The 26,130-nt window shown below is 32.6% G+C and overlaps 1 protein-coding gene across 1 annotated transcript in view; it reads right to left on the bottom strand.

Moving 5' to 3' along the window:
• The window catches only part of LOC108914457, a gene marked incomplete at its 3' end in the record, with an annotated part of 131,542 nt that overhangs the window by 40,104 nt on the left and 65,308 nt on the right, over positions 1-26,130 (bottom strand). The window contains 3 exon segments of the mRNA XM_018720284.1: positions 6,816-8,061; positions 12,893-13,563; positions 25,112-25,285. Coding sequence (XP_018575800.1) covers positions 6,816-8,061; positions 12,893-13,563; positions 25,112-25,285 — 2,091 coding nt within the window.

Below are 26,130 nucleotides of genomic sequence, written 5' to 3'. Positions count from 1 at the left end.
AAAATAGTTCCATTCGTACCAGTTAATTACCGCCTTTTTTGACACTTAGGGAATAGACTTAAAATGTCTACATTTTATGATATTTTTGAAAAATATATACTTATTCGATTTACATTATTTTTATACGCCATACCAAATTTAAATCCGATTATTTTTTCGGGACAAAATTTATTAAAATTTCTCTGAATAACTGGAGCTGGGTTTTAATAAATTCAGCTTACAGCGAGGAAAGAAAAACAGGAAATTTAGAAAAATATCGTATTTTTCTGAACACCTAGCCGCCTTTGAAAAAAAATTAAAATAAACTGGAGCTGTCTATCAATAAATTTAGCTTACAATAAGAAAATAAATATACTCCAAAAAAACAGTACATAAATTAATTAAACCATCACTATGTCTATTTTTATATCCGCGATGTATATTGTTTTTGAAAAGTAATAATAATGCTACTGTTTTGTTAATTTTTTATCTTAAACAATAACTTTTGGTTGTTAAACGAGACTACCGAGAGACTCAACCGAGTTCATAACTTACAACCGCGATACGTTTCATTTCACAATGTTTATTATTTCCAGGAGCTATATTTGTGTTCGATGTTGAAATGTATTTACCAAAAATTTAACTGGCTACTCGGTGGCTGTTAATGCACAACCTTGTGTGTGTCGGGAAATATTTATTATATAATATATTCGGTATTTTTTTTTACTTTCCATTTGTTTCAGAAAAATTTTGGGAACAAATACTGTAAGTGGACGCACTTAAACTTTTTTCATGATACGAATGCGATATCTCCCGTTTAATTTTTCTATTTAAGGATAGCCAAATCCGGTTATATCTGGAATTTCAGTCCAGTCCTTCACTTTATTTATAGTCCTTGCCAAAAGTAATATAATGTATTTGGGGAATGAATGGTACTGCATGATACCACGCAGCTTTATACGGATTTTTTAGACAGGCGTAGATGGGGCTTTTGCGACTAACAAGATGCAGGGTTTTTTAAATTTTAAATTGGTGATATTGGTAAAAATAAATCAGATTAGCATCGATTATTTTTTACCAATTAAGCACAGTAGGGGTGTGAATTATTATGGACTAATCATAAGCTTAAACTGTTTACGTACACTAGGCACAGAAATTAAGGGATAGGTATTAAAAAAATCCCCAAAATTTTAGGTGATTTTCAAAGAGCTGTAACTTGGAGGGAAATACTCGTAGAGAGAATAAATAAAACAAGGAAATTGAAGCTTCAAGTATCTAGTTTTCAGATATGCAGTTTAAATTTTTTTAGCGTCAGCAGTTTTTGCGTAATCATATGAAAATCAACGGAAAAAAAATAAATTTGACTTTGCCAATTTATTACTCGGAAAATAATGGTCGTACAGAAAATTCAAGCAGGGTTTTGAAAAATGCAACACATTCTCTACAAATACTAATTATGGGTTTTTGATAAAAAAAATTTCAAAGTGAAAATGTTGGTTAGAAAAAAGGTAAAAAATTGTATAATTAGGCATATTTGAATAACTAGGCATAACTTTACAAATAATGAATCAACTAATGATACCTGATATTTTCAACCTCAGTGTCCTAAAGAAACCCTGATAATTTCAAAACGCTGCGATTTTTCCTAGTGCCCGGAATGTTTAAATTTGTCATTTTGTTGAAAATCAATGTATTAAGTAATTTTTCACTTTTTATTCATTTTTTAAGTTAAAAATGTTTTTTTGGTAATAATCCATATTTTCGTCATCAAAAAACGTTCGATTAAAAAAAGAATTTTTTTTTTTTCAAAAATATTTTTCAAATTTTTTTTTAACATATCCGCAATTACAAAATAGCCATCAATGATAATTGATACAAACTTGGCAAGGAATTACGAACGAGACATCTGGCGGTACATTAATATGCGAGAGCGCTTATAATCAGTGCTCAGGAACAGAGGCGATATTAAATTGTGATCTGCAACGTCAAATCAACCAAATTTTTTTTGACGTTTGTGAAGCTTGTGGATATGTTAAAACAAATTTGAAAAAAATAATTTTTAAAAAGAATTATTTTTTCATTTTTTTCTAGAATCATCAACGTTTTTTGATGAAGAAAATATGGATTATTGCTAAAAAAACATTAAAAAACAACTTAAAAAAATGAGTAAAAAGTGAAAAATTATTTATTACATTGATTTTCAGCAAAACGACTTTAAACATTCCGGGCACTAGGAAAAAACAATCTCAGCGTTTTGAAATTATCTGGGTCTCTTTAAGACACTTTAAGGTTGGAAAGTTATAGTCGATATCCTTAGTTTATTCATTGTTTACAAAGTTATGCCAAGTTATTCAAATATCTCTAATTATACAATTTTTTACCTTTTTTCTAACCAACATTGAAAATACCCAAAATTTTGGGTTGTTTTTAGTATTTTAATTTCTGTGCCTAGTGTATATTGGAGTTATAGAAAAAAATCTTTAAAATACAGAAATAGGTCAGCTCATCTATTGTGGTTCATTATTATATGCGAGTTTATCTTTGCCAAAGAGGTAATGTTAGAAATAAGAAGAGATAATTTCTTTGAAAGTTTACAATATTTAATTACCTTTTTACATATTTCAGATATGTTTTTTTTTCATTATTAATTATATGAGTGGGACAATATGTTTGCTAGATACTGCGGGAGTCATTCAATGCTGTGTTCGGGGGCTTTAGTCCGCAGAGTAATTGTTTCCACAATATCATTAATAGTTTATCTTTGTTGATTTTTAGCATACCTTGGTGTAAAAGAGCATATATAAGTTTATCGGACGAGAATTTTAAGAAAATTTAATATAATTAATAATTTAATAGTTATCTAACGTATTAAAAATTATCTCTCAATATTATTAATTAAAAAACAGACCTGACATATTGAAATCCTTAAATAATGTAATCTATTCAAAAATATATTTTACTCTTGTTCTAACATAATTTTTGAGAAAGACCATTGACCAATATAAAGGGTGGTCCAAAAGTAACGCAGGATTTGAATTGTGCGCCATTTTCATTCCGAAGAGTTGGCAGCATTGTGCAGGATCACATGTAGTAAATACGTTGCGGTTAGACAAAATGGATCGCTATACGACGAATGAGCGAGTAAAGATTGTGAAAATGCATTACAAGTACGGAGAGTGTGTAGCTGAGACTGTGCGCAAATTATGTGGAATTTTCGGTGGAAGGAACATTCCGAATAAAACAAATGTTAGAAGATTAGTTGCCAAATTCAAGAACAACCACTGTATACCCAAAAAGTGACACTGTGGTGTGGATTTTATGCTGGTAGGATAGGATAATAAATTTTCACAACCTTCACTCGCTCATTTATCCATTTTCATTAACTGCGTGTACTACCACTTGTGACCCTGCCAGGGATCGAAGCCGGACCAGAATAGAAAGTCTCGCCGAAAAATGTTTGCCACCGCTCATAGACAAGATTTTGAATTGACGATATTGTGGGAAACAACTATACTCTACAGGTTACATGCTCCGAGTAGCATTGAATTATACCACCAATGTCTAATAAATTGTTTTCCGCAACAGATATGTCATCAATAACGAATCTCGTTTATGAGCGCGCAGAGTAGCTGTTGTACGAGACTATATTTTTTGCATACCTTAGATTTTTTGTGCCGGAGTTATTATAGAATCAATTGTATGTTTGAGTTTATAAATACTTTGGACTCCTTTTTTGAACAATACGATTAAAAATTTAAAAAAATGACGAAATTCATGTTACATATTTTAGGCAAATCTTTTGATAACAATTATAGAAAAAATGGGAAATAACTCTGTTTGGTCATGTTCCGAGCTGTACGGAACTGGTACAAGTCTTGTGGGAGCAAACCCATTAATAAGTCAGATTCTAAATTCATTCAAAACTTAATAATACACGTACAACTGCAACTGTTTTCGTTGTAATTTTTAAATTATCAAAACCGTACAGAATAGAGAGTATTAACCTTTTACGTGACTCAGTGTTTTAAATGGTGTAGTATAAAGGAAATTCCAACAAAAAGGGGCCACTTTGAGGAACAGTAGGTACAATTTTTTAATATGAGAATTTCTGATCCAGGTCAATTTTTATTAAAATTGCACATGTACACCATATATATAAGGTGTCTCAAAAAGAAATAACCAAATTTAATTTGCAAAACCTTGGTTAACTTATCTCTAATGGATAACGTTAAAAAATTGTACCAAAAGAGAGAGTTATGCGTTGGACAACTTTTTTTCGGACGTTCTATCTAAGAAGATAATGACGATTCACTGTTTTGGACAATATTAAAAAAATAGGTTATAAGTTCCCATTGGATTATAAAAAAAGAAGAGAGTATACAAAAATGTATTTAAGGAACTTTTTAAATTAATAGTCTCCTAGAAAAAGTGTCTTCGTCTCATTTATATGAATATTTGAGGCTTTGTTGCCTACTACAAATTCAGAAAATTCGTTTGGGTAGTCTATTTATTCTACCTTCTGTTGTTGGAGTAGTCTATTTTTTTCTACCTTTTGTTTGAGTAGTATATTAGTTTACCTTCTTTTCATACATTTCAGAATATTTCTTGTAGTGCTCAGTATTTACTTATTGTATAATCTAATCACATTTACAAGCGTTATGAATTTTAAAATCACTGTCCTTAGAATCAGAGGAAAATACACATGTTGGCACCATTTTGCAAAGATCTCTGGGTTTAAGCAGATTCCACGTTTTTATTTTAATATGTGATACTTCTAAATTTATAGAATAAATATGAACTGAATGTTAAATGTACACATATATATTTTTTAATTGCAGGCATAATTCGCCATGTAAATGAATAAAATGAACGTAATTCTTCAAAATTTCAAATATTTAGGGATATAAACTTTATCAAAATCCATCTGTTCATATGTATGTATATTTTGAGGACCGCTATCTACGTGGAAGATAACCACTGATTAGTTTGACAATTCATATGTCAAGAAAATTATTTGTAATAACACCTCAGGCTTTTAGGTTCGTGCTACAGGTTAAATCTAGCTCTAATGTATTGTGATGGATTCCAGTTAAAAAAACTAGAGTAGTCATAGCATTCCAAACTAGAGAACATTAAAATTACAATAAAAAAATTGCAAAACACAAACAACGCATATTATTAAATTTGAATTGAGACATACGTATGTTGATTTTGTACAGATATTCTTTAAATATAACACTGCCCACCAATATAAAATGATTTTCAAAGCACTGTCTTGTTTACAATAAACCGCAGCGCTCGTCCCGAATTATGTGGACGATTAAACATTGAATTTAAAAGAATGCTTATTTATTTAACTTTCCTATTTATTCCTATTTCATAAAAAAAAAATAATTTAAGAATTCTGTGGAACAACGTAATCTCCAATATCAAGTGTAACACTTGCTTATTTTTTAAATATTCTAATAATAGGAATCAATATATATTTTAATATGAAATGAAAACTATCGTAGTTGCTTTGAATCAAACCTCAGCTGTTTACACGGAATGCACCAGCCAAGTGTTTATTTGCCCTTGAGATAATGTAATTTATGAGTATTCGAGTACAATGTAGCCCGGAATAATGGAACTAAGAGAGGGTGTTCTTTATGATAGTGGTGTCTGGTTAGCGCCCAAATAAGGCTGATTTTTATATTTATGTGCTAGCTTGAATACATTTGTTTAATGAATTGTGAATTTGTGAGTAATATGTCATACTCGTTTATGTTTCTGAAAACCCCAGGGCGCTACGTGTTCGCGGTCTTAATGGCTGTGGTTCCTTCGAAGTATGCTTTGTAAGTTCTACGGGGTCTTACATGCGTTTCGATACTGGGTGATGTTGAGGTAGGTGACATAATATGACTCGGTAGTTTTGCTAATTAATATAATGGAAACGTATGGAAACGTAAAGTTAGGGGGAGTATAACCCCTTGGTGAGTTACCTATTTATTTGTTTTTTTATTGACAGAACAGTAACTTTGATATTTGTTTCATATACTTTTAATTTATGGCGAATGATCCGGCTGTTGTCGAGATAAACTACTTTGTGATGACCCATCACGGTAACAATATTAACAATAACATCTGTTTTACATAAGTTTTATATTAAAAAGTGAAGCATATTTATTCTAAATTTGACTTTTCTTCAACTTTGTTCGCATAAAAACTATTAATTACATGTTACAATAACTTTTTTATGGATGGCATTCAAAGAGATATCATAAAATATATGTATCGAATATAGAATATTTTTGTTCTTACATAGGTGGGGCGTCATACATCACTTTTGGCGGTAAATTTAAACATAAACAGTTCAACCGGAGTAAATTTACGAGTGATAAACGGAACTAGATGTGTAAACGCAGAAGTGAGTTGACGAATGTGTATTCGACAAAAGCAATAGAGAGACAGAGAGCGAGATGTCCAATATCCTATTGAAGGCGAATCCAACTCACCCGCAAACTTATTCCTGTTGGCCTGCAATTTCAGTATCCAAACTCTATTTTTCTTTTTTAAACCTAATTAGATAGCGCCAATGTAAACTAGAACGTATTTACTCTGTTCAAATCAATTTGTTTGACTCACTCATAGATTCGTAAGGATCAAAGACAAAAATAGAAACATTGATGGAGGAATGCTTCAAAGGCAACGACTATTCACGGAATCATCAGTTTAGGATGATATACGCTTTTAAATCAAAGATTAAACACTTAGATCGCATCTAGATGTACCAAAACACAAAAAAGCAACCACCACCACTCACCAAGTAGAAGAAAAAAAATATATATAAAACGTACCCCTGCGCTTGATCCTACTAACGTCCGGCTGACTCTTACTGTAGTCCTGTCTGAGGTTCTTCAGCGAATCCACGAATTCCCTCTTACATGAGTCGTTATCTGAGAGGTCAGGCTGTGAACTCGTCAGCCTCACCGGCGTCGCCAGACGCGCCTTCGGCTTGTAAATCTGTTTGGGCGGGGAGGGGCGCCTCTCGGGCGACGAACTGCCGAAACTGTAACTGGACTCTCTATCAGGCGTCACGGTGGACACGCTATCGTCGCGCCAGTTCACTTCGGATACCACCGGCGAGAAGTGGACGCCTTTGGAGCAATTCGAGCCAGTGAAGCTCCTGACGGACGTCATCGTTTTGTCTTCGGCATCCGATATGCCGCTGGTGCTCGTGCTGGACTTGATGATGCTACCCTTGCGTCTGATGTCCTGCACGGACTTACGCCGCTCCTCGTCGAAGTAGCTTTGAATTGGGTCTGGTTGGCTAGACGTCGAGGCTAGGTTGGGAGTGCTGGCAACGTTGCGCCTTTCCGTAGCGGAGATCGGAGTCGAGGTGAAGGCTTCATCAGCCAGTTTGGAGAACTTGTCACTGGACATCTTCAAGTTCTGCGTGCTGCTCACCAAGCTCTGTAGACTTTGTTCGGAGATGGTCTTCAACACTTTCTTGTCAAAGTCCACTATGGGCGTTTTGGGCAACTTAGGCTTCTTCTTGTTGTATAAACTGTGCTCGTCGTCGCTCAAGTCCACTCTATTGGACATAGCCTCCGTGTAGCTTCCCTCTCTCTTGTAGTTACTCATCTCTTCCGCTTCCAATGAATTTTCTAGGTTAGCACTACAGTTTAATTCATTGTTTTCGAACCGCAGATCGGCCAAATTCCAATCCTTCACCGCGACAGAGTCCGCGCCGGTGTTGCAGCATCCGCTGCGGTTAAACTTTCCGATGAAATTCAGATCTTTCGGCACGCTCGACACGACAACTGCGCCGGTGGTCGGTTCTGGCTTCCTACTGATCGTCCGCAGCAAGTTGGGTTCACTGGTGGACGACTGCGGTTTAAAATTAGACCGTCGGTCGCATTCTTGGCGAGTGTCTATATTTAAGGCGTCCGTCACGGCGCTGTGGGTATGGTCGTTGATTTGCCGCTGTCGCTTGTTCTTGACGAAGTGGTCGATTAGGGGGGAGGTTTTCACCACGTCCAGGTGGTCGTCCCTGAAGACGGTCAGGTCCTGGTAGCTGACGCCGAAGTTGCCGCTGAAGTTCTGCAACAAAAGGCCAAAAATCACCAAAACGCCTTTCTCCCAATACAAGAATATACAAAGTGCCCCGCGAGCACAAGGAAAAACTTTAAAGGAACATTGTACAAGTAAAAAATATCCAAAAACGATTTATATAGAGTGTAACCTTAAATAGGGGAAAGATAGGAGTAATACTGTTTCCCAGGACACAACAACGTACAGAATAAATAGTGTCATCATTCGTTTTTTACACAGCATCTGTCTACGCCGCTACTGGGCAGCTCCCGAACTCTGTTGTTACCTTTTTATACCTACTGCATGAAACTGAGTGGCAGAAGGCGAAATCGCAATAGAAAATAATTTAGTAAAAACATATTTACGAAACATTACGAAAAGTTATTTTAAAGTCGTCAGAGTTCTTTTATGTAAATGATGACTATGCGCAGAACTATAAAAAAAACTACCTACTGTTCTGCTTATTGTATTAGCTATTAAAACACTTTGAATACTTTCATATATCACCCTGTATATTCGAAAATAATTTTAAAACTATACTTTTTTACAATCTCCCACTTTTATCAGGTGTTGTTTATTGCACCTTTACTGTTATATTAATTGCCCACCGTGTATATGCAAATTTATAGTCGTTAGCTAAGTATTTTAAACAAAACAAAGCCTAAGCGAGGAAAAATATCGCAGTAACATAAAAAATAGATCCATATGCATCTGATTTTACTTAAAATTAATGGATTATTTGCGTACTATTTTTCAAACTAATTGATGAGGGTTTAAACAATGTACACTCTATAAATCTGTTTGAAATATCTACTAGTTATTTTGGTGTCAGGATAATGACAGGATTGTTAAGATATTGTACGCAAATCTGAGAAATTTGAAGTAGAGCAATGCAAGTGTTTTTTTATACATATAGCTTGGCATTATAAAAATCCGATATGTAATCATTAAAATTCGTCGATGAAGAAACATCACACTTAAATGTCTACCACATTGATGTTGCCACGACTGAATAGAATATATCTTTTCCAAGTGTCAGAGCTTAACCAAAATAAAATAGTAGTCGTGTTTAAAATTAGAAAAATCCTAAAAATATACAGGTATTTCATTTATTAGAATACCAATTTAAGAGGCTTAACGGTTGAATCTTACGTAAGACAAGATTAATAAATTTTCGACTTTCTCGTTAAGATATTTAACTAAAGAATAATAGTAAAATTTAAAATGAATTCACCATTGAAAAGAATGAGTTACACCACTAGTGAAAGATGTGATAAGCCAGCCCTAGTCTTAAAATATACTTTACTCGAATACGTAAAGGTACGTACAGACTACAACCAATTGCTCGCGTGCAACAGGGCTGCAGATAAACAAAAAATTTTTGTTCTCTAAATTCGCTCATTATAATCAAATACAAAAGATACTCTGCACGAATCAACCGTTAGCCGTCAAAATCGATGAATAGCTTTTTTGAAAGTGTTTATACATTATTTTGGGCTAATTAAGACGAAAAATGTATTAAAATGTACCACAATCTGTAGAAATCGCTAATTAAGTTTTTCAAAAGTCGTATAGCAATTGAAGTTGCATGTAATTAAATGATATCCGAGATGAAATCGTTTTAGCTGTTTTTTTGTAAATTAAAAATATATTTTTCTACTCCCATACTTTAGCTGATTTGTGGAACAGTACCTACACAAGACCAGGGAATAATTTATTACCCGTAAAATTTGCAAAAACACATGAAATCTTTTACTCTTAGTCATAAGTCACTTATTGGAATTTACAGATGAGAATGATTTTGGAGCAACCCTTTTAGTCACAATTAAAACAACAAGAAAATTCACAGTCACGATAAAATATAAAATTGCAACACGTAAATGAATCTTCATCCAAATAATTCTTTTTAGATGAAGCGCCTAAAGCGTCTTTCTTTATCAATTACGTAAATTGAAAACGTAGGAATAGAAAAATTTGGAAACATGGAAAATAAAATTACTACTTACTTAAACCTTCCGAATCTCAATTTACAAACCGGACACCGCATCCGCCGCAGTTCTGCCACAATATCGGTTGATACTATCACGTCACTGGAACGCCATGGTGCATGGAAATCCACAACAATGACCGAAGCTACATTGACGAATCAATTCAAAATAAAATTAACGTGCCCAATCAAATTTTGAATTCGACTGAATACAACCAAACCAGCAATTTAACAAACAATCCTCTATTAACACCTGCAAAGGCATCCACCAGTATTGTTAAACAACTGTCAGAAGTGCAGTTGCATTATAATAATAATACAGGGTGTTCTACAAGCTCTATGACACACCTTGACAAATGGTAACTGGGTTAATTTCATTATTTCTTATATGATAGGTCCGATTCGTTTTTGTTTAGTTACAAGCATTTAAAAACTATATAATTTCATATTTTAACCAAAGTAGTCCAATAAATAAAAATGATGCTTGTTATAACAATAATTATTATTTGTATCATTTTGTTTATGCAGTTGACACTTAGCTTTAAAGTGGTAAATAAATAATGCACTTATTTACAACTGAAGAGTACGCAGATAATGTCCAGCAACCATCATTTTTATTTATCAGGCCACTTTGATTGAAATATATATGAACTATATTTCTTGAAATATGTTCATATAAGAAAAAAATGTTTAAAATTGGCCCAGCTACCATAAGTATAAATCACAAAGAATAATTCTAATATTTCTTTTCTTTTTCAATTCTGATTTTCTGACATTTCTGTGTTTTGTTTGTGATATAATTTCCATTACATTTCTTTAGTCCTTACTTCTACAACGGGGGAAATCGTCAAATAAGAAAGTTTTGCTAAGATAATCAGCATTGTAATAGTCATTTTTGTTATTAGTGTTAAAATATCATGCCAAACTTGAAAAAAATTAGTTTGCTAACACGACTTTATTACCATAAGTCGATGCTTTAATAAAACAAGAGGGCACCTTACGGTGAATAAATAATTTTTTTCTAGTATCTTTTCAGTAAAGGTAAGTAGATAAATTATTACGTTAACGATATTAACGGTTAAAAATAATTTACCTATGGCGAAATAAAAATAACAGTAGCTATATATTCTTTTAGTGCGTAGTAATCATAGTTGACACGCAGACGCGAGCCATTTTGTGTCCAATATTGCACCAAGAAGGATACCTTGTCCATCTTTCATACAAATAACGTAATATATTATGTCAGTAGTTTATAACAACAAAGCTTTGATTGTGGGTTGCATATACATTGTGTGAAGGAAAATAATGTCATGTAAAAGATTGGAANTACCTAGTTCTGAAAATAGAGATTAATTTTCGACACATGCTCTATCTTAAACTGAAGGAATTTATAGTAGGATCATATTCGATGCAAAGTAATAAATCATTGCCTGTCAATGGATCCAGTGCAGTACGGTTTTAAGGGGTTTAGAAATTGAATAATTTATGCATTATGAAGGGATGAAGGGATCAGTTCACGTCTGGCACCCTATTCCTATAAAAATCCCTTTATTCTCATACACTATTTATTTTAAATGTAATTTATTATAAATCCAATTTGTTTTTTAAATTCCACATATGTACTATATTTCACATCTGTACTCGCTACTAATGTTTAACTGTTTTTTGAAAGCGGTCTCTGATGTACGATCAAGCTCATCAGGTTAGTATTTGACATATAACCGACCACTTCGTACAGTTGATGCACCTGGGCGACTACAGCTACTACTATTACATTCAATTTCATTTTAAATTTAAAATGGTTCATCTTACCTTACGCTTCATAAAAATGATGACACGAATTTCCTTAAATAAAAGATCGACAATTTTTTGCTCAACTTTGCATCGAATACGATCCTACTATATGTGTAGTAATGTTCATAAGTTATTAACTTTTGGTTATACTTTTGTTTTATATTTAAAAAGTTAAAAGTGAACAGCGAGGAATGGTGAAACTTTCCAATTACAGATATCTCTTTTTTGCATCTTTTTAAATACCTATGAAGGGGAAAATAAATTAATAATTGATTCTTGCTAAGTGCTCATATTTATAGTAAAAAAATTCACAGTAAGTCACTTATGTGAAATAAAAATATAAATTTGCTGGTATTATCATAATCCTCGTCATCTTAGAATGACAACCTAGCAATCGCGGTAAAAACTTTTGCTAGAAATGGGATTACAACAATAAATAAAAAGTTAGCGAAAAACTATTTAACCACGAATAGGCTCCGTTAGAAAAATATTTTGTATTATGACAGTACCTACCGTAACCTTTCCTGAGTATTTAAAGCAGATATTGTATTAATCAATTTCCACTTATGGTTTATGATATTTCCCTCAGTGTAATGTCATTATAAATTTAATAAATTTTATAAATAAAGTGCTCATTTTTCATTGTTACGCCTGGAAACAGAAGAAATAATGTACGTAACAACGTTAATGGTTCTTAATGTAGCATGGGCGTAGCTATAACTTTGTCATTGGGGGTCCAAGGGACCAAAAATGTAGTAGTCTAGTTTTTGCCCGAACTTCATGCAGAAAAAGGCAGAATTCTAAACTAGGGGGTCCGGACCCTCTAAACGCCCCCTCATATACGCCCATGTATTCATGCATTCGTATTCCTAACAATACTTGTCTACGGCTGCTATCGCATTTCTCATATTCCTGTCTTAATAGCTACCATTAAATTGAATAAAAAAAATATACTATTTTATTTCAAACTTCAAATCTCGCGTTTAAAAGCGTTTTCGGGCACATGTTTTTCTCACACAGTGCCCATACTGCACAACCTTGAGGAAAACCTCAACTCACCTGGAACACGTCTCCGTCATAAGCAGCGAACCCAACGTAGGAATTCTTCTTCTCCGGGCAACTCCTCATGCTCTTCAGCTTCACATCACTCTTCTCCTTCAGGTTATTCGCACTAGAGGACTTCGTGAGGTGGTCACTATAACCGCTGTCTTCACTTAAATTTTCCACTGATGCTTTTTCTTTCACCCCCCTATTATTGCTTATGGGAAGACTATCGAAGCTCCTCCAGGTCTTTAAATTGTCATAGGACCTAGACGCTTCTAAGGTCACGTCGCTGTCGCTCGAATCAGACCCAGAGTACCTCGCAGTGTTGTACAGCAGGCTGTCGTTACTTTTCTCTTTCATTCGAGGTATGTCAATCTTCAGAGACTTATAAAAATCGCTCTCCTCTTCAGCGATCTCGCTTCTGGGGCTGTTGAGGCTGTCGGGGCTGAGGTTGCTTTTTCTGTTGCTGGCCTCTAGCGAGTCGAAACTGTACTGGGAGTAGAGGCTCGGGGAGCTGGAGCAAGTTTCTTGGCACTGTTTTTCCAGAGTCTCGAACTGCAGGAGGCTGCTGGACCTGCTGAGGGAGTTTAGGTCGTCTTCGGCGTTTGGCAAGTTCAAGTACAAGTCTTGTTTCCGTCTTTTGGCTGGGCAGGCTAGTTCGCGGTCGGAGTCGCACTCTAAGTCATCTGCAACAAACGAAAACATGCTTAAAACTTGGATTATTGCGAATGTTTATTTCCGCAGCGCATGGAACTAAACGCCTGTAGTCGGCTGGACAGTGAAAATTTTTGTTAAATAAAGTTTTATAATTACTGAAGCAATAACAATCGCCCCTTGTCATATTTGACTTTGAAGAGATTTCTATTTATTTATTATTACAAAATAAATATCTTCCTATATTTTATAACAATCGAAATACTAAGTTGCTAAGGTGTTTCCTTGTCACAGTTACAAGAGGTTGTTCCTTGAATCAATTTAAGCTTAAATGTCCCTAATAAACCAATAGTCTAAAATCAGTGGTTTTCGAAATACAGAACGTTCAAGTTAAATTATTATGGTTTTTTAATTTAAAATAAGCAAAAAAACGTAGATCAACTTTTTGTCCGAAAAAATTGTAGGTAATCATCAAGATTTAAAAAAATCATTGACATAGAAATATTTAATTTATCTGAGGAAGAGAGAGGGATGACAATTCCCAAAATTTCTAAGCTAATTTGTAAGTTTTTTGGATTTCTCATACCGTAAAATTGTATTATTAGAAACATTGAAGGTTACTCGAAAATAGCTCGTTTTTTTAATGAAATGAAAGATCCCTTTTTTAGAAATAACAGGAATATTTTCAATATTATTAGCGTCGGAATTCTGGGGTTGTCACTGACAGTGTTTTCCAGTATCTCTGCTATTGGTTGAACAATTTACATATCATTACAGCGAATTTTTGTTTTTAACTAATTATATTATTAACCCAATTTTATTACTACTAATAAACATATTTTTTTAATTAACGCTCTGTATCTCGAAACCCAGTGGCTTTACATCTTTGGTTCATTAAGACCTTTTAGTCAAAAGTCGCCCAAGAACTAACCTTTTGAAGTTATAGCATAAACTTGAAAACACTCCGTAAACAGAAAGAATCAGAAATATGTATATACAGTTTACATGTAAGTAATTAATAGTTTTCCAGTGAAAAAAAAAAAATAGGAAGTTTAAAATAAATATTCTTTATTTTTTTTACAGAAAACTTGTTGAGAACCGCTGATTTCACTTTGGTATTTACGCATAACGTAATTTGTCTGTTTTGAATGGGATATCAATTATGCAGTAGTGCCAGCGTTAAACTTCAATATTTATATGAAATAGAAAGAAAAAAGTTAAATAAATAGGCATTTAAAAATTATTTTTCCAATTTTCTTATTATTGCATTATTAAAATAATGTTAATATGTATTTTCAAGTGCTATACTTAGAGGTTATGATGTTAGCTTCACAGATTGACGTATTTTATTGTCTGTGTGTGGAATTTATCAATAATTAGACGTTTGTTTTTATTTTTAAGGAATTTAACAGATTTGCTTTTTAAACAGTACAATTTTAAACTTGATAGTTTAGGATTGTCTTTATTATGAAGTAAAAATTTAGGTTATAATCACAAACCAGTTAGTACTTCTTCAACCAAAATTCGTGACAATACATTAGAATTAGATTTAACTTACAATCGAATCTAAAAGATCGAGGTCTTATTCCAAATAATTTTCTTGACATATGACTTGACAAACACGCAGCTCGTTGATACGCATGCATAAGTAAATACGTTCTATTTGAACAGCGGTTCTCAAAATGTATATGCGAATGAATAGATTAAAAAATATATCTCCTATTTAGTCGCAATTTTGACCCACTGGATTCATTTTATGATGCGGATTATAAAATATATATCCACCGTTTATACAGAGTGTAACTAAGATGTTTGTACACATTTTAATGGCCAAGTCTGTATGACAAATTAATAAATAATGTGTCCGGAAAAGTTTCGTTTTTAGAGATACAGGATGTTCAAAATTAATGACAAGATACACTTCATATTAAGTTTGAACACTCTGTATCTATAAAAGGAAGCGTTTCCGACTAAAAGTTTGGAGCCTTTATAGCCTAGAGCCAACACCCTGTATAACTACTCTGTCAAATATAGTGAATGTTTGATTCTACAATAAAAACAATATAGACAACGGTCTATGAAAATTTATTCTTTTTAAAATAAACAACATTTTTATAAATTTTCTTTATCAGTACTACATTAACATTCTCTATACCCATATTATAGGCATAGATAGTACCACGCAGTACATAAATTAAATACAGTTACGATAAAAATAACTAGTAAATATATTTATCTTTAAGCAATCATATTTCTAAGCTATGCTTGTCACATTCGTTTTAATGCTTCTTTTATCAAACAAAAATATTAGAAACATGTTTTACAAATGGAATTATAAATTTTGGATACCAGTCGAATTAAAATAATTAAATTGATCATTACTTGTACTCATTGAACAAAACGGGAAAATTCGACATCAAACAAAATTACCAGCAACTAGGTAGGTATCAAAATTTGATGAGCCACAAAAAATTTCACTGTCTCAGGCGAATGTGCGTACCACTATGAATATGGCCCGCGAACTAAAACAAGAAATAGCACTTGTAGAACTTGATAAAATGAAAAAAACAACTTGTAAAAATGCCAATTGTTTTAATTCATACGGTGCGTCAATTGCCAAATTAAAATTAGAAATAAAATAATCAGGTGCAGACGCATAATTAAAAAAGTGGTCTTAATTAAAAGTAGGTAGACTTACAGTGGTAATAGCTGTCCTTGTTTGTGTGTAAATAAGAAATCGTTTAGATATTATTAATAAAATGTATTTGGGTCAGTTATAAAAAAATATTTAAATTTAGGTACAACTGAGATAATTATAATAAACCGACGTTGATACGAGTAGAAATGCCTAACCTGGTTTTGATTTAACTGTTCAATTTATTTGTCCATTACCCTTTGTTAATAAAAAGAAAGTTAAAGTTATTACATAAATAAATAATTCGTATAGCATCAATTAGTTATATTCGAGTAGATCCTAAATTATCGTTATGCAACTCATATAACAACACGGTGAATGTATGGTTGCCTACACTAATTTAATTTTTGAAAGTATACCGTTTAGACTCGACGAAAGACTATATTCTACAAGGGCTTTTTTCTAAAATGTCTAGAAATAAAATCGTAATTTGTTAATTACACCAATAAAAACATTTTCGTCCCACATATCAAAATATGGCGTTCTAACGAATAATAATAATAATATGGGAATCGTATTAATGTTCTAAATATAATTATCTATTTCATAAATAAAAAGTTATTCAGTATAATAGATACGTATTTTTAATTTTGAATCCTTAAAATCTAATAATATCGAATGAAAAAATCTGTATAATTTGGCAAATACATAGTTATCTACAATTCGAACAGACTTACTACTGATTGAGAGATAATTTAGTAAACAGATTAAGTAGTTCAATGATGTAAACTCCTAAGTAAATTTTGCAAGGAATTGTCGTCACAGTTTTATCAGCGACCAATTTGTCATCATTCTAGATCGATCATACGGAGTACTTAAAAATTTTAGCAGCTAGATAAGAAACGTCCTTGTGAAGGTCGCTTAAATCAGCGAGAAATATTGTAAAACTTTACATGCCTGTAAATCATAAAAACGTATATATAATGTCTTAGAAAACTGTTCTTAGAATAACTACGAATTCATAAAATAAAAACAGTTGTCCTAATTTAAATTAGTCCAGAAATCCTTCGTTTAAACTTTACAAGTTTTAACAATTCACTTTTGATATAGTTTTATACTGAGAACGAGTTACAGGGAAAAAAATTGGGGAAAATTGAAAAATTTAAGAGGGTCGAAATAAAAAGACTTGAAAATAACACAGCCACACAAAAAAAGAAAAGTAGTCTATACTTTTCATGCGACATATGTTATCTGTAGAATTTTCGCCTACTGATCACGAATCTGGTGTCAGAATTGAGCCATCACATCACAGGAATTGCCTAACCTCAAAGACAGGTAAAAAATTCATGAAAAAGTGCTAAAAAAAATACAAAAAAATTTGTTTTCTATATTCAAATGTTCATTTACATAGTTATTAAGACTCCGCCCAACGTGAATCCGCGGTCAGAATTAATGGTTCTTTTTCTAACCTCAAAAAAAACGGGTCAATTAAAGTCAGATATCACAAATTTTTAAAAAATAACAGAATCGCAGCAAATTTGGTATACGGGGGTTTTCGGGATCGCTGACTACGGATCCGAGGTCAATTTTGCAAAATTCAAGATGGCGGATCCAAAATGGCCGACCAAATTTTCAAATATTAACAGAATCCCAGCAAATTTGGTATACGGGGTTTTCGGGGTCGCTGATTACGTATTTGCGAAACTCATTTTGTAATATTTTACTTTATAACCTGAGTACCCAATCATGTGTTAATCCACTTTTTTCGGCTATATCTTGTTCTTCTTTCTGTAAAAGATCTATTCACGGGTTGAATTTTGTAAATCTGATCTCGGATTCGTGATCAGTGACCTCGAAAACCCCCCTATACCAAATTTGGCGCGAATGTGTTATTTTTTGAAAATTTGGTCGGCCGCCACCTTGAATTTTGCAAAATTGACCTCGAATTCGTGTTCAGCGACCCCGAAAACTCCTTTATACCAAATTTGATGCGAATCTGTTATTTTTTGAAAATTTGGTCGGCCATCTTGGTTCCGCCATCTTAAATTTTGCAAAATTGACCTCGGATCCGTGATCAGCGACCCCAACAACCTCCGTATACCAAATTTGGCGCGAATTTGTTATTTTTTGAAAATTCGTGATATCTGACCTTAATTGACCTGTTTTTTTGAGGTTAGAATAAGAACCATCAATTCTGACCGCTAATTCACGTTCAGCAGGGTCTTAACTATATAAATGAACATTTGAATATAGAAAAAAAATTCTAGTTTTCCTAGCATTTTTTCGAAAATTTTTGCTATTTTTGACCTGTTTTTTGAGGTTACCTGTGATGTGAGAGCTCAATTCTAACACCGAATTCGTGATCAGGAGGCAAAAATACTACTGATGACATATGTCGCATGAAAAGTACAGACTACTTTTCTTTTTTTGTGTGGCTGTGTAATTAATCTCAATCAGCATTAAAATAACAAATCTCAAATTAGCAAAGCTCAAGCATAAATTAATAAAAGGCAAATATATTTTTTTATTTAAAACAACAGAAAACTTCTTCTAAATGCAGGAACGGCCAGATGTTTTTTTATTAAAATCCTAAAGCTAATTTTAAAGTTCTAAAGGTCATACTTTTAAATATACTTTTTTATAAAGATAATGGATAGACGCTTTAATAACAAAATTTCAACAAAAATGTAATTTTCCCGTTTTCTCCTATTCTCTGAGAAGAAATTGATTTTTTTTCGACGCTTAATTTTTCAGGAAATTGGATCTCCTGAACATACATAACGGATATTCCACACAAAAAATACCTCTTGCAAATTTTTCTTAAAATCGGCTGTAAAGTTGATATATTTTAATGGCAATATAATTGTTATAATTAATTCAATAATTTTATTAAATATGTGAAAAAACAAACTATTATAAATTATTAAAATTTAATAGAAATTATATTAAATGTTGAATGTTTGTTTCTTCACATATTTAATAAAATTATTGCATTAATTATAACAATTAAGTTGCCACTACAAAATGCCAACGTGATAGCCGCCTACTCGCCTACTAGATAAATTACAGTTCGATAAAAGTTCTACACTATACCAATCATATCAAGTAATTTTAAATATTTTTTTTACACAGAAGTCCTTAATTTTACGAAAAAATTACAAGAGAAATTTTTTGTTTAGAATGAATCGGCAGGCTATCGGAAATGAATTTTTTAAATGGTAAGACATTAATAAGAAAAAAGTTACGTATGACAGCAGAAAACGTCTAGTTAATTTCATTTCTGTCACTTTTTTGGTATTTCAGAAAAAAAATAAAAACTACTTTTTAGCACCCTCTTTAAGTGGTTGTATCTTTCCCAGTGGATGTTATTATTATTATTTTATATTATTTTTCCACGGGGAATCACCACCTGAATTTTTCGCACTTATTTATTTACACCCTGTATAATCTATTTGGTATTTTGTGTGGTATTGACAATTAATTCAGAAACTCAGTAGTTTTCCTTAAAAGGGGTGAAAAATATTTCCAAAAAGAAAAATCATGCATCCCCTAGTTCCCTAGTACGTCACTGAAAAAAAAATGACAAGTCTCTAAAACTTTTAAACGAAGAATTTTTTTACTAAAGTAACTGATTATATTCTACTCGATATTCTACTACCCTCAGGAATCAGTTTGCTGCATGACCACAGTTTCCTGAGATACGCTTTCCGAGATTTTTTTATTTAATCAGTGTAGAAATAGTTCTACTTATAAAAAAAATGCATCAGTTTTAACTTAATTTATATTATTTAAAAAATATATTCCCTTGAGATACCAGTTTTTTTTTTTCATGTGAATTACTTTACATATTTTTCTTTCAAACTGCAGGCAATTCAGTTTCACTTGAATAAGCGCTTTCTAATGGCACACGCTAGTGTTTATTCTTAAGATAGCTAGTAATAAAGTTGATATTTTGTGTGTATTTTTGAAGTTTTCTTAATTTACACAGGACCACAATAAGAAGAAAGTATGTATTAACTTAGGAACCTTTGAAGCCTACCATTACAGAGGTATTCACATAGCATTCTACCTTTCTTAATTTTTTGCTCTTCTATCTAGGAAAAAATGGTAGAAACCGAAGTTTTAGGAAATTTTCTTGCGATCTCTGAGCAGTATACAAAAAGCAATTGACTATTGAATTTCGAAGAAATGAAAACGCAACCAATTTAACCAGTTTAAATTTAAACATAATCCGATCCTGTTTCGAAAGCTTACAAGGGGCAGCGGAGACTAGTTTCCGTTGTTCTGTTAAAATACCGTTATGCCTCTGAAAAGCCGCTACGGTACTGTTAGTTGACTTCACTATTTTTTCTACGTGTACTTACATTTAAATTATGGGTTGTCTAAAAAATGTTGCGTTCCATACAAAAGTTCAACTTAAGACTCTCCTTGCATAATTTTATGTATGCATTTCCTTCCAATTTAGTAAATCACCGCGGTTGCAAACGAACCGATAACGTACATTTAATTTAATCAGTGCTCAAGTTTTTGTGCGTAAGACACGACTGCGGCCGAAATAAGTCTCGGCGCCGTTTACATAACACTGCCAAGAAGTAATTACATGCAATAAAAGTATACACAATGAGCCGAGCCTACCACTTTCTCTAATAATTCCCAGAAATTAAGCTTCCCCTTCCGTTAAAATCATTCCGGTTCATTAATTCCGACAACAAAATTTATAATTCATATCATAAGAGGTATCCGCGCTATTAATAGAGCTCGCCTGTGGTTTTCAATGGTTGGTAAAGGCAGTATTTACGAACATTTCTCTAAACATTTATGAAAGGGTGGTTCCGTAAGAAAAATTCTTTATAATATACAGTGTGGTCCGCACAATTGTGTCTTAAAGAGGAATCGTTGTAAGCTCATTTACGACCCCCTTGGATGTCCTAACAATACCTCTTAGTGACGCTCTTCGAAATGCTTGGGGTCACTTTTAACTTTATAACACCCTGTATAGAAACCATGAAAGAATTTTTAAGAAATCGAGAACAAGCATTTATAAAGAATGACATTTTCTTATAAATTTATAAATAAAGAAGTATTTCGTCTTCAGGGCATAATAATGGGACAATTCGCATTAATCTACTTATATGTAATTAGTCATATATTAATACCACTGACACTCTCGTTCCAAAATGTCATTTTTTTAAATAGTTTTGTATACATTTCTGCTAATATTTATTAAATCTGTTCGCAAGGTGACCACCTGAAGAAACAATTCTAAGTAAAATTTGGTAATAATGAGATATTTCTATAGTGGCTATTTTTACGTGTTGTTCTTAGTTAAAGATGATGTTAAACAACAAAAATACAAGATATTTTTTTGAAATGTTACATTATTTCCCCCAGCTTCACGCAACATTTTAGGTTGCACCGTTGTTCCAGAAAGTCGCACATTTCAAAATTCGTTACTGCACTTAAACACGTCGTTGCACTCAAATAACAATATGTATCACGAAAACTAAATGAGATACCAACAATCCAAGAACATGTGGTTACAGAGGTTATGCGCAACGCATTGCTGCCAACCATATATCACTAAATGTCTCCATTAAGACGTAATTCAAAAAGTTTGGTTATTTTGTGAACAGACCTCGTATGTGTTTTTAAAAGGTCAAAGGTAGCTTCCGTATAAATATGACCCCCATTAGTGACACTCTCTATATAAAAAAAATTGTATAAATTGCAATAAAGTAGGTATAGATTTTCGAGGCTGCACGACAATAAATTGAAATTTTATTTTGGAGGTGATTAATTATACACAGTTGCTAATTCATTTAAGTTTATTTAAAGGCAAACGCTAATTTTTACAATTTCGTACAAAAAATAACCAAATAATATGAATTAAGGATACAAGGTAACAAAATAATGATATAATAATAATATTATTATGTGACTTAATAATGGTTCATTCTAGGTCAAACACGCGATATTCTAACTTTGGCAATGGAATTTCATGTAGGTCGATAACATCGGCGTTACTTCATAGTTTCTAGCGATTTTTTTAACTTCACTTTCAAAGTAAATCCTGTTCTACATAGGTTTTGGATTTGAAGGGTTTACATCAAACGGAGATTAATTAAAACTATATTACACTAAAAAAATTGTCCTTTGATATTAACATTGTTTATCGCATCCAAAGGGATTTAAACTTAAATTAGCTTTAGAAACTTATTATTAAATTAGGTCAAATTTCGTCGCACTTGATCCCATCAATCCCATATCAAAATAAGAATAAAATTACCAAAATGTTTTAATTTATGAACGGTATGTTGCACTTTATAAAAAATATTAAAATTACAATAAGACTAATAATGAAAATCCTCAAAATTACCATTTACATTTAATAAAAGTATAAAAAGCATTTATTTAATTATTTGTTAATTTCTAAATTTCTTACTTGAGGAGGTGCATTGAAATATAGTATTCCGAAATAATTTGTTCCTTCTCTTGTTTTCTGTCTAATGTCTAAATTCAGTATTATAAGAATGGAACTGTCTACATAAATTATACAAATTATATTTTACATAAAGAAGGCACTGAAATCTGTAAGTAGACATATAAGTAACATATTTGAATGAGACAAAATGTGAACATACGCAAAAAGATCGGGGGAACTAGAATCAGATTAAAAAAAACTTTATTTTTTCACGTGCAATATTGCGGGTCCTGCGGTTCGGGTTTTCCTCCACAAGGTGTAAAATGTCTTCCTCCCTATTTAAGACATGTTGCGGTGTTTTTGCTCCATGAACTTTTTGTTTGGTTCGCTCTACCGGTGCCCCGTATTCTTTGAACAGCGTTTTGCACTGTTCTAGGATGCGGTTGGAGGTAACAATTCGCATACAAACGGGTCATATTTAAATGATATTCACACTCCAAATACCTACATTAATACCATATCCGCTAATCCTTAATTTGTATAAAGCATTTTGAAATAAAACAACATAAATCAATTTATCCACGAGAACAACCACACGTCCGAGCCCGTGCCTAGCAAATAACCATACTGCATTGTAGACAGTTGATTAGTTGATTACTTAGGGCGGCCTAAGCTTCGCGTAATATTTCTTCATACATTTTCTGGAACACTTAACATTTTAGACCGCAAATTGCTTAATGATCACGTCCTCTATTGGCCGTTTAAAGGAACGCTCTTATTTCAGAAACATTATAATTTTTAACATAAATATTCCATGTCAGTGGCTCTATCTCACAGATAGAATTTTTTAAGTTTACAAAACTGCCTATTTGTGCTATCCCTCACCCTGACTACCCGCGTACTATGCGACGCGTACATTAACCGCGAACTGAACCAAGCAGCTTTGACCCAGCCTCAGTTCCCTCCTAAATCACGTTAAAAAGTAGAACATAATATACAGTGTGTCCGCGGATTGAGTTTATAGGAGAACAAATGAATCAAAAAGTGAACGATACGAAAAAAGGTAATCTTGATAAAAGTTTTTGCTTGTTTAGAAAAACGACTCACCACGACGAACTTCAATTTTGTTGTGTAGGGTGGATCAAAAACACAAAAATGTTATTTTGCATTAAAGTAAACATACCTTACTTTGCAAGATACGAAAAAAAGGCATTCCTGATAAAAGTTTTTGCTTGTTTAGAAAATACAAATGACCATGACAAACTTCAATTTTGTTGTACAGGGTGGATCAAAAACACAAAAATGTTATTTTGCATAAGAGTAAACATACCTTATTTTGCAAGATACGAAAAAAGGCATTCCTGATAAAAGTTTTTGCTTGTTTAGGAAATACGAATCGCCATTACAAACTTCAATTTTGTTGTACAGGGTGGATCAAAAACACAAAAATGTTATTTTGCGTAAGAATAAACATAATTTATTTTGCAAGATACGAAAAAAAGGCATTCCTGATAAAAGTTTTTTCTTGTTTAGAAAATACGAATCGCTATAACAAACTTCCATTTCGTTGTACAGAGTGGATCAACAACATAAAAATGTTATTTTGCGTAAGAGTAAACATACCTTATTTTGCAAGACATTCTTGATAAAAGTTTTTGCCTGAAAAATTAATAAGTCACGTTATCAAATATTTAATTTTTTATACAGGGAAAAAAGTACAAAACTAATATACGTCTTATTCAAGTGTAATTTTTAAATAATACGAACATAATTATAACAACAAATAAGCTAAAAAAGTAAACAACGCAATATGATGAAGATATCAAATTTCAAAAACACCATCCCCATATTGAACACATTTTACTAATTGCTTCCTTCGTATCTTACAAAATAAGGTATGTTTGCTCTTACGCAAAATAACAATTTTGTGTTTTTAACCCACCCTGTACAACAAAATTGAAGTTCGTCATGGTGATTCGTATTTTCTAAACAAGCAAAAACTTTTATCAAGAATCCTTTTTTTTCTTTCACTTTTTGGTTTATGGTCATGGTCCTATTGTAAACTCAATTCGCGGACATACATATATTGCCAAAATCATAATTAAAAATACTATTTGCAGCAATAAAAATATACGAGGTTAGTCAAAAATAAGTGCTGGTAAAATTAATTTCCAGTGAAACCGAAAATTGAACAAATGAATGATTATTATTAAAAAGGTTGTAATATCGTTTTATACAAAAAAATAAAATGTTTCATGTAAAAAAAATCTTTTTTTTTAATTAACATCAAAAATTGGCGTTTTAGTTAATTATATTTAATTCTAGAATAGTTTTTAAAAAATATATTTTATAAGGTGTACAAAATCCTTTCCTGGAAACCTCATTATATGGACGCTCTATATATCCTTAATAATTTACAATTCCAAACGTGCCAATTCGAACCAATCAATATCGAGCGCAATACATACACTGAACTTTAAACCCGTAAATTCTACGTTACTTCAAAAGTGTAAGTCTCTCTTACCTGGTGTGTCTATGCAGATGACGGATCCTGACTCCGAATCGGTCGCCAACCACCCCACGGGGGACCCCCTAGAATCGAGGTCGCTCTCCGACCGCAAATCATCGGAAGTCTCCTCCAAGATGGTCTCCAGATACATGTAGTGGCCCGCTGACCCCTGCAGGAAGTATTCGGCATCTGCAACAAAGTTCAACTTCAACAAAAGTGCCAGTGACAAAGGTATCTAAAAAAAGTATCAATAGGCATCTGGAAATTAAAATTCGTAAATACTGGTAAGGGGCTTTACTGAAAATAAGATTACAGTGCCGTGGTGTCAAATCGCAGAATTACAAATAGTGACATATTAGCTAGTAAGAGTGACAAACATTTTATGTTATTTTCATCATAAATTGTAAAACTAATAATAAAAAATAAATGTAGGAACTCCTAAATAAACACTATAAACATCAAAACCCAAGACATATAGTTCTTTCGAGAACTAAAACCGTCAATCGAGAACGACATCCTCAAATAAACTATTTTGCTTAGTTGTATTGCTTACTGACCAATATTTCCTTTTTCAAATGGACTTGCCACATGTTTGTAGCAGATATGGATACACCTGGTTCTTAAATGAAGTGTGAAATCTAGCACAACGGACTGGCCTCAGATTTTAATCAACGGTGAGTGTAGGAAGTTTTTAGAAAGAAATGCAACTCATTCTGACAGCAATCGATCAGTATCGAACGTAGGATGCTAAAATGAAAATATGCAATATAAAACAATACGAAAAACGCCCCCCAACGCCGGTTTTGTCGCACAACGGGATAAATAATTCATAAAGTGAATGTGTTGTATTTTAGATGATAAAACCATGGGTCTGGTTTACTGGCAATGTTACATTTTTAAATCATAAATAATTTAGGAACTCGACATCTATACTCGTATACAACCCGATTCACTTCGAATGGAAATCCCGGAAACGGAAAGAAGTACAAATTAGTTGATTTACAAAAAAATTGCACATCGACTCGTGTTATTAG

This window comes from Anoplophora glabripennis, unplaced genomic scaffold, assembly GCF_000390285.2.
Source record: "Anoplophora glabripennis isolate ALB-LARVAE unplaced genomic scaffold, Agla_2.0 scaffold750, whole genome shotgun sequence".
In the NCBI taxonomy this organism is placed as follows: domain Eukaryota; kingdom Metazoa; phylum Arthropoda; class Insecta; order Coleoptera; family Cerambycidae; genus Anoplophora; species Anoplophora glabripennis.
This window is presented reverse-complemented; position numbering and strand designations above follow the sequence as displayed.